The 16,711-nt window shown below is 38.4% G+C and overlaps 1 protein-coding gene across 4 annotated transcripts in view; it reads left to right on the forward strand.

Annotated features, from left to right (window-relative positions):
- LOC124873543 (arf-GAP with coiled-coil, ANK repeat and PH domain-containing protein 2-like) overlaps positions 1–16,711 on the forward strand; it is a 67,916-nt gene that overhangs the window by 21,063 nt on the left and 30,142 nt on the right. For all 4 annotated transcript variants that reach the window (XM_047374253.1, XM_047374254.1, XM_047374256.1 and 1 more), the window contains exons 2-6: positions 347–404; positions 2,882–3,001; positions 3,532–3,585; positions 6,049–6,107; positions 9,919–10,102. In XM_047374253.1, the coding sequence (XP_047230209.1) occupies positions 347–404; positions 2,882–3,001; positions 3,532–3,585; positions 6,049–6,107; positions 9,919–10,102 (475 nt within the window). The remainder of the gene's footprint in view (positions 1–346; positions 405–2,881; positions 3,002–3,531; positions 3,586–6,048; positions 6,108–9,918; positions 10,103–16,711) is intronic.

Genomic DNA, 16,711 nt, shown 5'->3' on the forward strand with positions numbered 1-16,711 from the left:
ACTGTGCAGATTAAGATTTAAGGAGAGCAGAGATTAACTCAGATGGAGCTAGGATGAGTCATTTAAGTCTCTTCTTCCCTTCGTGGTATTCTGCAGCTTGTAGTCTGCTGATCCTGCAGAGAACCAATCTGTGCGTTGTCACATTTTAAAGGGCAGGTTGCCAGACCTGATTCCTGCTCATAGGCCTGAGCCAAAATGGCAGCTTTCACTTTAGCTGCCTCCACCAGTTTCCATGTGTACACACGCTTGTGTCAATACTCTTCAGATGTATATTATCATGTGCTGCAGTTGTAGTTTTTGGAGGCGCTGAAGTTTGAACCTTTGTGTTTTTTTTTCCTCCTCACAGAGCAACCATAGAGGAAGTGGAGGGGGATGTGTGTGAGTTGGAATCCAAGCTCGACAAAGTGAGTACCACCCATGTAAAACATTGCTTAATTGTTCATTTGCTCTACTGTGTGAGCTGGCAGCTGCAAAAGGACATTCTGTGAGTGGGAAGGAGCAGGTTTGTCCCAGCCCTCATCCTCCGTGTATTCTCTGGCGGATTGCCTCTGCAGAAAAAGTTAAATTTAGACAATGTGACTTATATATGTAAGATTTAGTTTTGCATTATGTCTACACGAACACATAAAAGCGCACAATGCAATCAAACTGAACAATTTACTTGTAAATCCTTTCAGATCTTTTAGATAAAGAAGTAGCATCCTATGTGCTGGGAAAAAATCCACTGTTATACCTAAACCTGTAATATAAGAAAGCATAAGGACAGCATTGTTTCTTAGTCTTCCTGCCATTGGGCACTCTATTCTGTTCTATTCTATTCTGTTCTATTCTATTCTGTTCTATTCTATTCTATATTAGTAGCTCTGTCAGTAGATCTCTGTCACACAGCAGGTTGACAGAGATCAAAAGGTTTTTAGGAATTATTTAAAGCAAAGACATAACTTGCTACTAAAATGGCAGGCTTCCATGTGAATTCCTTCAGATTGCTGATCCTCGCTTTAGCTCTGAGATTTCCAAACAGCTCCCAAACGTTTCCAAATCCAGCATGCTTCCTAACAGGCAGAGTCGGAATGCTCAAATGGATAAAACAAGAGCAACTGTGCTATATATTCAGTGTTCCTGTTATCTGCTGAAAGTCTCCCTATCTCACTCTCTCACAACCTGAATGATCCACAAACATGGCAGACACGTCAGAGAAAATAGTAATTTTAGTTTCTTTCCTTTTTGATTCTTAGACCGTTTTGCTTCCTCTTACTTTTTTTTAATCACCTTTATATATACAGTAATGGCTTTAACTCCAATGCTAAGGAATGTTTTTGTTTGGAAGTGCTTAGTATGGTCTGTTCACTGACTGAAAAAAGATCAGATTTTTTTATTTTGCAAGCGATTCGTAACCGGTAAATGCCAGTCAGAGTGTAGATCGGCCGGTTCCAGATATCAGCCGAGTTCACTCTGCATGTACTCAAAGCAAATTATTTTAGCAATCATATCATAAATGTAAAGAAAAATGGATTGGTAATTTATTCCAGTTAATTCCTGCTATATGTCATTGTTTCTGGGACATATTATGACTACTAGTATTTGACATTACAGTTCATCCCCTTTATTGTATTTAAATCCACTGAAGATAACCTGACCAAACGAAGCACAATAAGTAGTTGCACCCCTGACCTGAAAGCCGGATCCCCCCCACCCACCCACCCCCCCAGCAGATCCTTGCTGCAGAGTTTACTAGCTGAGAGCTTCCCTGTGAGAACCCACCTCATTGTTCCTGGACTTACAGTCTTAGAGCCCCTCCTCTGTGACTCAGCCCCGGCCTCGTTTCCTCTTTGGCTGTGGAGAGGAAGGATCTGCCAGAGAGTGGGTGTGTTTGCATGCATGGGTATGGCCATGACAGTGTGTAATGTCAGCCATGTCAAGGGTGGAGTCATGCTTAGAGAGACTGAAGTTCAACTTTTTTTATTTGAAGCTTGCTGTTTGCCAGGCCAGTTCACACATAGGCATGTTGAATAAAAAGTAAACATGCTTTTCAGAGTGACCAAGGCTTTATTTCAATGATGTGGTTAAACAGGAAAAAATCCTAAAAAGAGGGTCTTCGTGCTGTTTAAATATGACTTAACTACTGTTGATTTCCCTAAAATCTCAAATAATGTAATCTTAATAGTGAATGGCATTAGTCTACCAGGACCACATGCATTTTTTTTTTTTTCAATGGTTAAGCCCTGGTTCATGAATACCCATGCGCACAGCATAACATATGCCAACCAGTTTAAAACACACAGACGAAGATATGAGCAATAATAATGCAGTGTTGCAGTGCTGTTTGTGCTGCTGACTCTTTTTAATCTAACGACGGTTCTCCAAGAAAATGCTCACTTTCTCCCCTGTTTTTTAAGCAGGAATATTTTGGCATATTGAGTTTAAAAGAACATACCGCCTGCTAGTGGTGTGGCAAGGAATCGCAATTAAACCATTGCCATTAAGACGTGTTAACAGAAACAGGAAAATCTGTTTTCAGTGGATTGTAGTGGCGTAAAACAGGGCCTTAGCCTCATCTGATCAAGTCACATAGTTCCAGTTAAATTTCCAAAAGCTTTTAGCAAACTCCACGTTGATGTCCGTGACAATAGGACAGGAAAGGCTTGTTCCTAACAAGCCTTACAAACAACCAGTTGTCATCTACGTAACATTTGATAGTTGTAATGGTGGCTTTGACCCAAGATGTCACTTTTTCTTGGTGAGAATAATAAAAAATCAGGACATTACATTTTTTTAGATAAAAAAATGTGGCCTGAAGCAACGACCAGCATTCTTTTTTGTTTCTGTTTAAATTATTTTCTCATAAGCCTTTATCTCATCACCTTCCTTTTTGTTTCACCAGCTGGTGAAGTTGTGTATTGGGATGATTGATGCTGGAAAAGCCTACAACGCAGCCAACAAACAGTTTGTCAGCGGGATCCGGGAGCTTGCCCAGCAGTCTGCCAAAGATGAAGTCATCGAGGTAAACAATAAAGTAATCCAACTTGATCTAGACCAAAGAAAGTGTCCAGCTTTAAGGGTATTTTTGTTTTATCTTTTGTCCAACAAATGAAGGGTCCCGACTCCTCCTTTTTTCGTCCGACACCTTTTTTTCCACCCTTTTAAATGTTTTGGATTAGAAAAACTCTGCAAAAGCTTGGCTTATAAAAGCCTTTCATTGTCCACTGCATGTTGTGGCGACCAGATGTTTTGTTTTCTCATGTGAAGTTTTGTAAAGGTGCAAGTTCTTTCTCCCTGACTGGGTGTAGATGTGTCCCTGCCTCACCCTGAAATGTGAAATCCAACCTCTGCATACACCGTCAACTTTAAGTTGAATAAAATATTGCTGCTTCGCTCCAAAGATTAAGGGTTTCCTTTCATTTCTGATAATGTCTGTTTGTGCAACCTTTGCTTTTTTGATTTTTATTTATTAAATTCTCACCAGACATGGTTAAATGTACCTAGTCACATTCAGTTTTTGCCTATTTTCATTCCTTTTTTCTTTCTTCACAGTCCAGCCTCACAAAGTTTGCAGAGAGTCTGCAGGAGATGATCAACTATCACACGGTATAGAAAGCTGGATGTATGCCCAATATTTCTTTTTTTTCCTTCAGTTGTTGGCTGATGATGAACCCAGATGGACAGATAGTTCACCATAGCTGTTTATATTCACTGCTGGGAAACCCAGCAGCATCTTTTAAAACATAAATTTTCTTAGCGTCACTTTATGGTAAAAGTGAGGCTAAGATTTATTGTCTTAGTTAACAACCTTAAAGCATAGCGTTGCTGAAAACATGTCCATGTAGTGAACACTACCCGCCATAAAAAAAGCGATTAACTTAAAACTACTCGTGTTGACTGCATGTTGTGTAGCACTGGAATTTATCTGTTGGAATAAATTATGCATCAGTGCTGTCAGCATGGTCATGGTCAGAGTTTTATGAGGTGGTCATCCTTCAGAACAATTCAACACTTTAGAAAAAGCATTTAAAACCCTAGATGTGATTTTCCGTTGCTCATACAGATTTTATGTCATACGCCGCTTTTAAACGCAGGATTGTTGGTAATATATAACAATCATTCCCAGGTTGTTGAACTTCCTAGGCACCCAGACTGGACAGATTTCATTATGTGACTTTATTAATTCTAATTTTGCCACAGAGAAGAAGCACAAGATGTGCTAGAGGCTCTTTTTCTGCACTGACTGTTGCTCTGTTGGTCCTCCTTGTCACGTCTCGTCTCTGTTAGCGCTGTATATCATGTCCAGAGTTTCTAACCAACATCACGCTGTCACTCTCACCAATCAAGTCAAACAAACTCTAATATCCAGGACAGCTTCTACTTGGAAGTAAAAGTTTGTTTCTTTAGGTCTTTGTTTGAAGATACATTTGAGAATAAAGTAGCTAATGTGTGATTTACTGTATTTTTAAAGCTTTGCCAAAACAGTTTTTTTTAATTCAAATTTACAATTTCTATTTAAGAACTACAAGTAGATATAATATTATATCTTTTTATAGTTCCATTATATATTTAATAATATTTTAAAACAAAACATTTATTTTACCCAGTTTTTAGCATTTATGCCAGCAGTTAGTATGGTAAGCATCAGTAACTGTCACCTTAACTCACAGTTTGTTCTAGACAAGTTGAAAGCTAAAAATGGCTAGAACAGAACAACTTTGCCTATTACGTTTAGCCTTCCTGTTATCTACTGAAAGTTTCACTCTATCACACTTTGTCGCAGCCTGTCTCAACAAGTCTTGAAAAACACATTTCTTATAGGTAGCTTCTTACACCTACATGCTTCCTCTGACTTCAGTTTAAAACACCCAACTGATACTAAAATAGCTAGCTTTGGGACGTCACTCCGTAACAACGTCCGTACTGAAGACAGTTGTTGTCAGTGCGACTTGGTGGAGCTTATTATGTATGGCGCGTCCACTGGTCGTAGCTTTGAGTTTCTTAACAACCGATCACCGATCACCGATTTCTGTCAACAGCCAATTTCTTGGTTCAAGAAATTGCAGTTTTATCGTTAAGACTTTGCAGTTTCAAGCCCAAGTGGAAATAAAGCCAGGATTAGATTTTAGACCTGCCTTGCCTTTGTAAATGCAACATCCAAGGATACTTTGATGATCTAGATTACTTAGAAAAAGGCAGAAATATTTCTCAAAAATTATTAATTTGTTGAATAAATAAAATATCACAAATGGTAAAGGAAGTAAATGATGATTTGTATGTAAAGAATAAACTTCTTCAGGGACAGTAAAATCAGAGAGAGTGGGTGAGAGCGGCACCAGCAAACGCAGCACTGTGAAAGTTATAGTCCTGTGCTGAATAGATATGGTATCTACCACTAAACCAGTTCTAAAAGATGAATAGCAACAAAGAAACCTGCTCAGATTTTGTAGGAGTAAATGATTAAATGCAGAACTGAAAGTCCATAATGACTCCATTCTGGTCCCCTAAAAGCCCCCAGGAGCCGTGCTGCGAGCCTGCGACTTACTCATCTGAGGCGACTGTGACCATATCAGCTGACTGTCTGATTGGTTTTTGCCACTCAGCGACCTTTCAGCACATGATCCGCTCAAGCACAGAGCTCAATCTGTTTGTCAGTGATGGCCTCTCCCAGCCACACTGCTCATATTGTGTTCAGGCCCCACTTAAAGTGCCTTTAGGGGTTTTTTGTTTTGCTGTGGATCTCATTTTTTAAGGAACCGTGCAGGTTAATGAGTGTGACTCACCAACTAGAATAAACAGTTTGCGTCATTCCTCCTGTTTATCTCTTTATGAGGGGAGTTTACAGAGTCGCTGTGTTTGTGTAAATTTAGTTTCCTAATTACACCCTGTGATGCTAACGAAATCTCCCAGAAACTGAGATGCTGAATGGTTTGAAAAAGAAAATGCATGGCTGTTTTTGTGGTTTTCCTAGATAAATTCATTTCATGCTAGTTGTTTGAAATATTTATTTACAGCTTTTCAATAAATTTAAATAAATGAGCAAATGTAACTTATTTTCTTTTTCCACAGATATTGTTTGATCAGGCGCAGAGATCAATCAAGACTCAGCTGCAAACCTTTGTGAAAGAGTGAGTATTAACTTAAAATTAAGAAAAACAGAGAGCAGAAGGAGGAGATACTCTAGAACATAATTAGCCAAAACAATGACCTAAAAAACATTTTATGTTGGAAAAAATAAACAGAAGAATAGAAATGTTTATTTCAAGATTTGAATTTACAGTCGAATACTGGTGAAAATGTTATTGTACAGTCCCTTGCAAAAGTATTCAGCTGTCCTTACAGTTTTCCATTAGTTTTAAGTTACCACCACAAACATTACTGTATTGTATTAGGATTGTCTGTGATAGTACAACACAAAGTAGTTTTTTATTAAATGGAAGGGAAATAATAAACGGTTTTCAAACTTTTTTATGAATAAAAATCTGAAAAGTGTGGTATTCATTTTTATTTAGCCCAAGAAGGAACAGTTTGTATCGTTTCTCGTGAGCTAAACATCACCTTTTGCTGCAATTACTGCTGTAAAGGTTTTGTGATATGTCTTTACCAGCTTTGCTCGTCTAGAGATTGACATATTGGGCCATTCTTCTCTACAAACTCGCTCAAGCTGAGTTGGACTGAATGAAGAGAACATCTAGGCCTTTTCCATCATCTTGGCGATCCTCTTTGGTTATGCTGCAAATTGTGTATCAGCATCAGATTCTAAATAGGGTTAAATACAAATGCACAGAATACCTAGTAGATTTTATAAAACAAATTATCAACTAAATATCATTTTTCATTTAACGACTATCAACTACTTTGTGCAACATGGTTTGGAATTGCAGACTATTACAGGAAGCCATTGCAGCTCAGGATTAATTCATTAGCGGGATTAGCAGTTTTAGCCCCAGGCACACCAAGGCTGAACTATGGAGCCCGGCTAGTGTGAGCGGGAAAAAAACAAAGCCGGTGGAAATCCGTGCTCACGCTTTACTAAACTGTGCACTCAGTTTTGCAATCTGTCTGCACGGTTTGATGTACTTTGCGTTCAGTTTTACAAGCCGTGCGCGCACATTACTTACTCAGTGACATGTGTCGAGAGTTTGGACTTGTTCGGGCGCCTTAGTGTAACAAAAATAAAGGAAATATTACAAGCTGTAAAGTGTGCTGATTACAACATGGCAGTGCTTTAAGTTTACAGGTCCTTCTCAAAATATTAGCATATTGTGATAAAGTTAATTATTTTCCATAATGTCATGATGAAAATTTAACATTCATATATTTTAGATTCATTGCACACTAACTGAAATATTTCAGGTCTTTTATTGTCTTAATACGGATGATTTTGGCATACAGCTCATGAAAACCCAAAATTCCTATCTCACAAAATTAGCATATCATTAAAAGGGTCTCTAAACGAGCTATGAACCTAATCATCTGAATCAACAAGTTAACTCTAAACACCTGCAAAAGATTCCTGAGGCCTTTAAAACTCCCAGCCTGGTTCATCACTCAAAACCCCAATCATGGGTAAGACTGCCGACCTGACTGCTGTCCAGAAGGCCACTATTGACACCCTCAAGCAAGAGGGTAAGACACAGAAAGAAATTTCTGAACGAATAGGCTGTTCCCAGAGTGCTGTATCAAGGCACCTCAGTGGGAAGTCTGTGGAAAGGAAAAAGTGTGGCAGAAAACGCTGCACAACGAGAAGAGGTGACCGGACCCTGAGGAAGATTGTGGAGAAGGGCCGATTCCAGACCTTGGGGGACCTGCGGAAGCAGTGGACTGAGTCTGGAGTAGAAACATCCAGAGCCACCGTGCACAGGCGTGTGCAGGAAATGGGCTACAGGTGCCGCATTCCCCAGGTCAAGCCACTTTTGAACCAGAAACAGCAGCAGAAGCGCCTGACCTGGGCTACAGAGAAGCAGCACTGGACTGTTGCTCAGTGGTCCAAAGTACTTTTTTCGGATGAAAGCAAATTCTGCATGTCATTCAGAAATCAAGGTGCCAGAGTCTGGAGGAAGACTGGGGAGTCAGTGTCAAGTACCCACAGTCAGTGATGGTGTGGGGTGCCGTGTCAGCTGCTGGTGTTGGTCCACTGTGTTTTATCAAGGGCAGGGTCAATGCAGCTAGCTATCAGGAGATTTTGGAGCACTTCATGCTTCCATCTGCTGAAAAGCTTTATGGAGATGAAGATTTCATTTTTCAGCACGACCTGGCACCTGCTCACAGTGCCAAAACCACTGGTAAATGGTTTACTGACCATGGTATCACTGTGCTCAATTGGCCTGCCAACTCTCCTGACCTGAACCCCATAGAGAATCTGTGGGATATTGTGAAGAGAACGTTGAGAGACTCAAGACCCAACACTCTGGATGAGCTAAAGGCCGCTATCGAAGCATCCTGGGCCTCTATAAGACCTCAGCAGTGCCACAGGCTGATTGCCTCCATGCCACGCCGCATTGAAGCAGTCATTTCTGCCAAAGGATTCCCAACCAAGTATTGAGTGCATAACTGTACATGATTATTTGAAGGTTGACGTTTTTTGTATTAAAAACACTTTTCTTGTATTGGTCGGATGAAATATGCTAATTTTGTGAGATAGGAATTTTGGGTTTTCATGAGCTGTATGCCACAATCATCCATATTAAGACAATAAAAGACCTGAAATATTTCAGTTAGTGTGCAATGAATCTAAAATATATGAATGTTAAATTTTCATCCTGACATTATGGAAAATAATGAACTTTATCACAATATGCTAATATTTTGAGAAGGACCTGTATATATGACAACAGATCCACTGACTTACCTTGCAGGTGTGGGCTATGCGTCCAAAATCATGACAGATGTCACTGAGTAGTCTGCGCGCAAGGATTGCTGAAACAGAGAGCACAGTTTAGTAAAGCGTGAGCATGGATTTCCAGCAGCTTGGTTTTTTTAGTTTTTTTTTACCTGCTGACACTTGCCGGGCTCCGTACTGAACACCCACGATATCAGCTCCAATACTTCTAAGGGAAAGATAGAAAATGTATAGTTACTGCTCAAAAATCACAAACAACCTAAACGTGAGATAATGATCATGAAGCGAAAACGTTGGGCGCCTTTTTCAAGAGCTTTAACATTAGCCAATAGATAATATTTTCAGCAATTATTATCCATTTTGAACTCCAGAGATTTCTAGGTCATAAGGATTTATAGAATTACCTTTTACGAGTTTGTTTTTGTATGACCTCACTGAAAGATAAATATTTCCTACTTTAAGAAGTCACCTTTGCCTCTTGGAGACCATTGAAGATAAAGAAAAATGCCATAAGTTACAGCTTTATGAAGCTTTATCCACATTTTCTTTCCTAGTTCTTTAGAAGGATGATGTTTTAAGCTCTTGTTTTAGCTAAGCTTTGTGTATAAAAATGTGGATAATAAGTCTTTTACTTCAATAAGATTAGAAGTAAGACACTTTTAAAAGCCTAATGTATTTTCTGGATACAGTTTTGTCAAAGATATATTTCAAATATGCGAATTCAGGCTTTTTACTGAGATTACTTTCAGAAATAAGTGTTAATTTCTCCCTCAGTAATTGTCTGCACAGGCGTACTTATAACCACTCAGTGGTTGCTGTAAGCATTTACATAAAATTACTATTTATTGTGTTGTTGCCATCTTTTCTTTTTTTTTATATATGATTTTAAGAGAGCATCTTTTTTTATATGTAAATATATCTGCTTGAACTCTTAATTTTGCTCCCTAAATCTGTACCAGCATGTTTTTATTTAAACAGCTGGGTTTTAATACCTTTGCTTCCAACATCCTAAACTTCAATATTTTTTCTTGGACAATCTTCAACCTTGAAAGAAACTTGTATAAAAAACTTTGATTTTCCATTCTCCTTCTTTTCAGTGACCTGCGAAAGTTCAAAGAAGCCAAGAAACAATTTGACAAAGTTAGTGAGGAAAAGGAGGCTGCGCTTATCAAGAATGCTCAGGCTCCTCGCAACAAGCAGCATGAAGTGGAGGAGGCCACCAACATCCTCACCGCCACGCGCAAGTGCTTCCGACACATTGTCCTCGACTACGTCTTACAGGTATGCTGATCCTGTGAGATTCAGGCAGAGTATCATGGCAACACATCAGGGGTCAGTTTGATTCGTTCATCATATCATTTAGTTCAAATCTTCTAACACAATTCAAAAGACTGCTGGGTTCTATCAAATGGTGCACATGCAGTTTTTAACTAGACTTTAAATAGAGGAACATATTGCTGACATGCATCTGTAACATTGAACAGGCTGAGCAAGGAGAGCATTAATGAGGTCCATGGTAACTCTGGAGGAGCTGCAGAGTTCTTCAGCTCAGCGGGGGAAAACTGTTTAAAGATATTTTTTCGGCACTATTGGCCTTTATTTTTATTTTTTTGACAGTAGGCAGACAGGAAAGATGGGTAGAGAGAGGGGGAGACATTTGGCAAATCTCTATTTAGTCAAACTTTATTTTTAGAGCACTTTTCATACAATCAAGTATAACACAAAAGGTACATTTGATTGTACACTTTGTGTTACAAACAGAAAGACAGACATTTAATAACTAGAAACACAGAAAATAAGCTGATCATACAAATAAAAACATACAAGATAAACATACAGATAATTCAAGTAATTATTGGTAACAAAAAATAAGGTATTAAAAATGTCACCCTATTGGTGGCAGCGTCATGTTGTGTAGAGGCTTTTCTTCATCAGGGACAGGAAATCAGGTCAGAATTAATGGGATGAAGCTAAATGTATGGCAAAACTGAAAAAAACAAACTCTTAGCCTCCAAAAGGTTCGCCTTGAAACACAGCCCAGAAACAGTGGAATGATTTCGATCAAAGTATATTTTTGTGTTAAAATGGCCCAGTCAAAGTCCAGACATAAACCTGTTTTAGAAGCTATGGCAAGACTTGGAAGTTGATGTTTATAGATGATCTCTATCCAATCTTGACTGATCTCAAAGAAGAGTAACTGTTTGTATAAATGTTTGCCTCTAGATTTGCAAAACTCATCACACCTCAAAACACTTGGAGCTAAAACTGCAGCCAAAGATGGTTCTGAATACAAATAGATGTCACACTTTCCAGATTTTGATTTGTGAAACCGTGTATGTTTTCTCTTCATGTCAGAATTATGCATTTTGTTTTGTTGGCCTGTCGCCCAAAATGTATTTAAATTTTGTAGTAATGTGAAAAAATGTTCAACAAAAGGCTTTTCCGAAGCTCTGTTTGTAGTAGTAGTAAAATAGACAACTATACCTTGTAAAACAACCTAAAACATCAATTGCAGTTGTATGCTACATCTATATACTTCCTCTCAGATAGATGGCTTATCAAACCAGTAACCTATGCTCAATTGTGTTGATGTGATTTAATTTTCATTCAGCTCTCCACCTGTACTGATGGCTATAGAAAGATCCGCTGGCTGTCATATTGTCTCACATTGTCTCTACATCATTTTCAGTAAGGAAAAGAGAAATGACTCATTTCTCCATCAACCCATTCATCAAAAATAAGCAGAAGAGGAAATGAAAAAGAGGAAGCTGGCAAGAAAACGACTGAAACCTTTAATGTTAAATAAAAATGCCTATTAGGTTTCAGAAGAAATTCATCTTCATGCATCAAGATTTAACACTTTATTCCAAGAAGTATCACAAGGCAGGTGTGAGGAGAAGTGTTGCCTTATTACAGGCTGAACAAGCTTTTCTGGCTGTAAAGTGCTTGCACATGGTTGATCATATCAGCTGTGTCTGTGAGTCCCAGATGTTCCTATTAATTTGTGGTTGCTGATAAAGCAGCTGCCAACAGTTTGTAAAATCACGCTTCAAAGGAACGTACGGCGCTACATTCGGACCGCTCCTGCCCAAAAGCCGGTTTTATCTTTTGCTCGACGTTCTGCTTCAGCTCTCTGCATAAACGCTGGCTTTTAAATCGAGGCCTGACTGTGCATTTAGTTGAGTTTTTATCATGCTGTTTAGTTTGCTTTCAGGAAATCTTTAAATGAGCAGCTAGCTCGGTTGATTTAAACGCTTCATGTTTGGGTAGTAAAGTTAAAATGCCAGCCTCCAGCTCTGCTTGTTGGAATATTTAAGAGTTTCTTCCTTCTTCTTTTCTTCTACATTGTCTTTGCCTGATTATATGCTATATAGTTCAAATTGACATGCTATTTAGTTAAATATGAGAGAGGTTGTTAAATCCATGACATTTTTGGACTGGTTTAGTCACATTTACCAGTCTGTGACAAGTAAAAAGCTGGGTCATTAAAATGTGTAGGGTTCTGGATTCTACTATAGATACATGAAAAATGTCCTGGGCAGTTTGGATCGGTGTGCTTTCACCCTGGAAATGAAAACCAATTCTTAGTATTTGAATGCAGAAGATATAGGAAAGAGAAAGCTATGTTAACACTAACAGACATACAACAGATACACTGAAAAAACATTAAAATCTGAATATATTTGTCTTGTTTTAGGTCTGTTAGGATTACCAAAATATTTTGTTTTTGCTAATTGCCAGAATAATGAAGGGAATAAAGAGAAAAGTTGATTGATAGAGATTATTTTTACCTTTCTCTAAATTTAGAAGGTTGTATACATGTACATCTAAAAAGAAAAAAAAAAAAGAATATTTTTTGCCAGCCATCTCAGAAAGTGAAATTCATATATTATATAGAATCAGTACACATTGAGTGGCTTGTAATTTTGATTATGGTTTACAGGTAAAGAGAATCCAAAGTTCAGTGTCTCAGAAATTTAGAATACTGAACCGCAGCCTTGAGAGGACTGTCAAGCAAAATCCATTCCAAGAATTTGGGAGCTTCACAAGGAGTGGACTGAGGCTGAAGTCTGTGCATCAAGACCTACCACACACAGACAAATACTGGACATGGGCTACAAATGTCGCATTCCTCGTGTCAAGCCACTCCTGAACCAGAAACATCAGAACTGGACTGTTGCTCAATGGTCCAAAGTCCTGTTTTCAGTTGAAAGTAAATTCTGCATTTGATTTGAAAATTACTGTCCCAGAGTCTGGAGGAAGAGTGGAGAGGCACAGAATCCACATTGCTTGAAGTCCAGTGTGACGTTTCAACAGTCAGTGAAGGTTTGGGGTGCCATGTCATCTGCTGGTGTTGGTCCACTGGTTTTTCTGGAGTCCACAGTCAACACAGCCATCTATCAGGAAATTCTAGAGTATTCCATGCTTCCCTCTGCTGACAAGCTGTATGGAGATGCTGATTTTATTTTCCAGCAAGACGTGGCACCTGTCCACATTGCCAAAGGTACCAAAAGCTGCTTCAGTGACCATAGCGTTCCTGTTCTTGATTGGCCATCAAACTCCCCTGACCTGAACCCCATAGAGAATCCATGGGCTGTTGTCAAGGAGATGAGAGACAGCAGACCCAACAAGGCAGATGACCTGAAGGCAGCTATCAAAGCAATCTGGGCTTCCATTACACCTACTCAGTACCACAGGCTGATCACCTCCATGTCACGGCGCATTCATGCAGTAATTCATGCAAGAGGAGGCCCAACCATGGAAATTGGCATACTTTTCAGAATCTTGACATTTGTGCTTAAAACATCCTTTTTTGACTGGTCTAATGTAGTATTCTAATTTTCTGAGACACTGAATTTTGGATTTTCTTTACCTGTAAGCCAGAATCATCAAATTTACAAAAATTAAACGCTTATATTTTACTCTATGTGGAATGAATCTATAAAATAACCAGTTAACTTGGAAAAAACTTTTGCATTTTTAATATTCAGATTTATTTTTAGATATACCTGTACATGCATTCGCTTAGTATTTGAGACAATCACCTTTTAAACAGTATAACTTGGGTCAAATGGGTCTCCTTCCACAAGGTTCTCACCACAGTTTGCAGGGATTTTGGCCCACACCTCCTCACAGAACTGTAATAACTGATGCAGGTTTAAGGCTGCCTTGTTCACACAAACCTTTTCAGCTCTGCACTCAAATTTCCTACAAGATTTAGGTCAAATATTCATAATTGCTGATTCAAAACATTAACTTGGTCTAAAACTGTTGTCCTTAAGCCCCTTTGTAGCTAATTGTACAGTATGCTTTGGGTTGTTGCACATTTGGAAGACCGGTTGGCACCAAAGCTTTAACTTTCTAACTATCTTGAGATGGTGCTTCAAATGTTTCCACATAATTATCTTTCCTCATGATACAATCTATTTGTGGAGGACATCCATCTCTCTTCGACCAACACCTGCGCCCCATGCTTCAAATTGTGACAGGCATCCCTGCTTTTCCTCCAGATGTAACAGTGGTCATTATGGTCAAACATGTAAATAGGTTTTTGTTTTATTAAACAAAAGAACATGACTCTAAAAAATAAAGTTTTTGTTCCAGAGTTCATTTAAAAACTGTAAACGTGCCTTTTATTTGACTTTTGGAAGAGCTGCTTCTTCCTCGCTGAGTGCCCTTTTAGCCTATTTCGATACAGGAGTCGCTTTACTATTTGTTAAAAAGCTCTCTTACCAGCTTCAGTCAACGTCTTCACAAAGTCTTTTTCTTTTGTTCTGGGGTTCATAAAATTTTTCCCCTAAACATGTTGATGTCTGGGACACAGAACCCATCTTCCTCCTGAACATAGTGATTTAAACGTACATGATGAACGGGACACCTTCAAACATCTGGAAATTTTACTGACTTGAGATTTCCTAGACTTATGGAGGTTCACAGCCTTTGGGTATCTTGGCTGATTCCATTTGATTTTCCTACGATGCCACAAAAGGAAGCTGTGTTTTTAAGGTGCTCTCTTAAAATACACCCACAGTTGTGCCTTCATTTAGCTTCATCAGAAGCTTTTAAAGCCAAGACATCATCATCTTATCTTTCCCAAATTGTTTAAAGGCATGTTTATCTTAGTGTTTGGATAAATTGTCTCTTTATTGCATTTATTGCCTTCTGTTGAATGCAATACATGTAAAACTTTTATGTGAAAATTAATTTTGCAGGAAAATTTGTTCAAAATATTTAAAAAATCAGTTGTTAGATTTTTGTTTTTGCAGTGACATCTTAGAGCTAACTTACTGAAACTTACAAAGAACCTGGAAGGACAGACCAACTCTTTAAATTTGAATAGGAAACAGAGGAGAGCTGTGTTAACTCTTAGGTAGACATATGTGGGAATGTTTTTTTTTTTTCAAAACTATTTCTTTAAAATATTTTTCAGCCTCCTGCAAGCTGTAATTTGAAGTACTTACACATACTTTAGGCCTAATTGTTTTAAAATGTTTCCCTTCCACCCTACAAAATGAGCTTTGCTACAACTGAACAACCAGTTCTAGTTGTCCGGAGCCCGTGTTGCACCAGTCTAACTAAATCACCATCCTTTTGACATGCTGCTTAAGGCTGCCTGCAATCAAAAGAGAAGGGGTGGGGAGGGGGGCTTACAGCATGAGCTGCCGTGGCTTTCAGATGGCGAAAATAATTGTTCTCACCAGTGTTGCCATACAAGCAAGAAATTATTTCTGGCCGCAAAAAGGAATCCAAGCTTTGGTTCTGTGCCAAAAGCACCAGTTCACCCAGCAATGACCTTACTGTCTCAATAAAATACATCTTAATAAAGTAGAGTTAAAGTGAAGCACCAATATATGCACACAGAGGGATATGTTTTAAGTGTCTATATATAATTGATATTGATGATAATAATAGCTTAAATCCAATGTAAACCCAAAAAACTGTTTCTCCGAACATTGTAAATGACATAAAATAAAAAATGTTTAATATAAAACCATTAATCTAGTTATTGCCATATACTGGACAATATATGCTCTCAACATTTGATTGTGGCTTCTTTACATGAATTACTGCATCAGTGTGGTATGGCATGGAGGCAACCAGCAGGTGGTGCCGCTGAGGTGTTAAGGCAGCCAAGGTTGCTTTGATAATCTCCTCTAAATTCTTAATTGGACTTTGCTTCAAAATTCTCTGATGGCTGCACATGCTTATCCCTTGTTCAACATTTTCTACCTCACTTTTTCCTTCCACTTAACTTTTCTATTAATATTCTTTGATACAGCATTCTCTTCTGAGCTAGCTTCTTAAGCAATGTTGCAACACAATTGTGCTATCAACTATTCTACCATGCAGCCCCAATAATTGGTTACTGCCAATTAATGTAGGCTGACAAGTATTTAATAACTCTGTATTTAATTTTCTCCATTAAGTACCCCTCCTCTGCAACATTAACCTCAGATAAACGCCTCCTGAGATGCTTGCTATTATTTGGCACAGTTTCCTGCACACAGAGACACACATAGGTAGGAAGACAGGAGGCTGTAGTGACATCGAGCAAGAAGAAAGGGACTTTAACACCATGTTTGTGTCAAATGTGTGACATTAGGCGCCCCCTGGTGCTCAGAAAACCAAGCACTGTCGGAAAAAGCTTGGGGCAATGGTATAATGTTTTTTTTTTTATTTCATGCTAGTCAACGAGTTGGCAGGTCTTTTTTGTAGTTCAGTCTTTGTTTTCATCTTTGTCTGAATGTATTTTTAAGTTTGTTTTTCGGCGTTTTTATATTTATTTATAGCCTTAACATCAAGTTTAGGTCAGTTCATTATATTTTTTCAGGTTAAAAATGCAAAAACATAAATTAGAAATTTCTTGTTCCATTTTACTTCTATGTGAAC

This window comes from Girardinichthys multiradiatus, chromosome 9, assembly GCF_021462225.1.
Source record: "Girardinichthys multiradiatus isolate DD_20200921_A chromosome 9, DD_fGirMul_XY1, whole genome shotgun sequence".
In the NCBI taxonomy this organism is placed as follows: Eukaryota; Metazoa; Chordata; class Actinopteri; order Cyprinodontiformes; family Goodeidae; genus Girardinichthys; species Girardinichthys multiradiatus.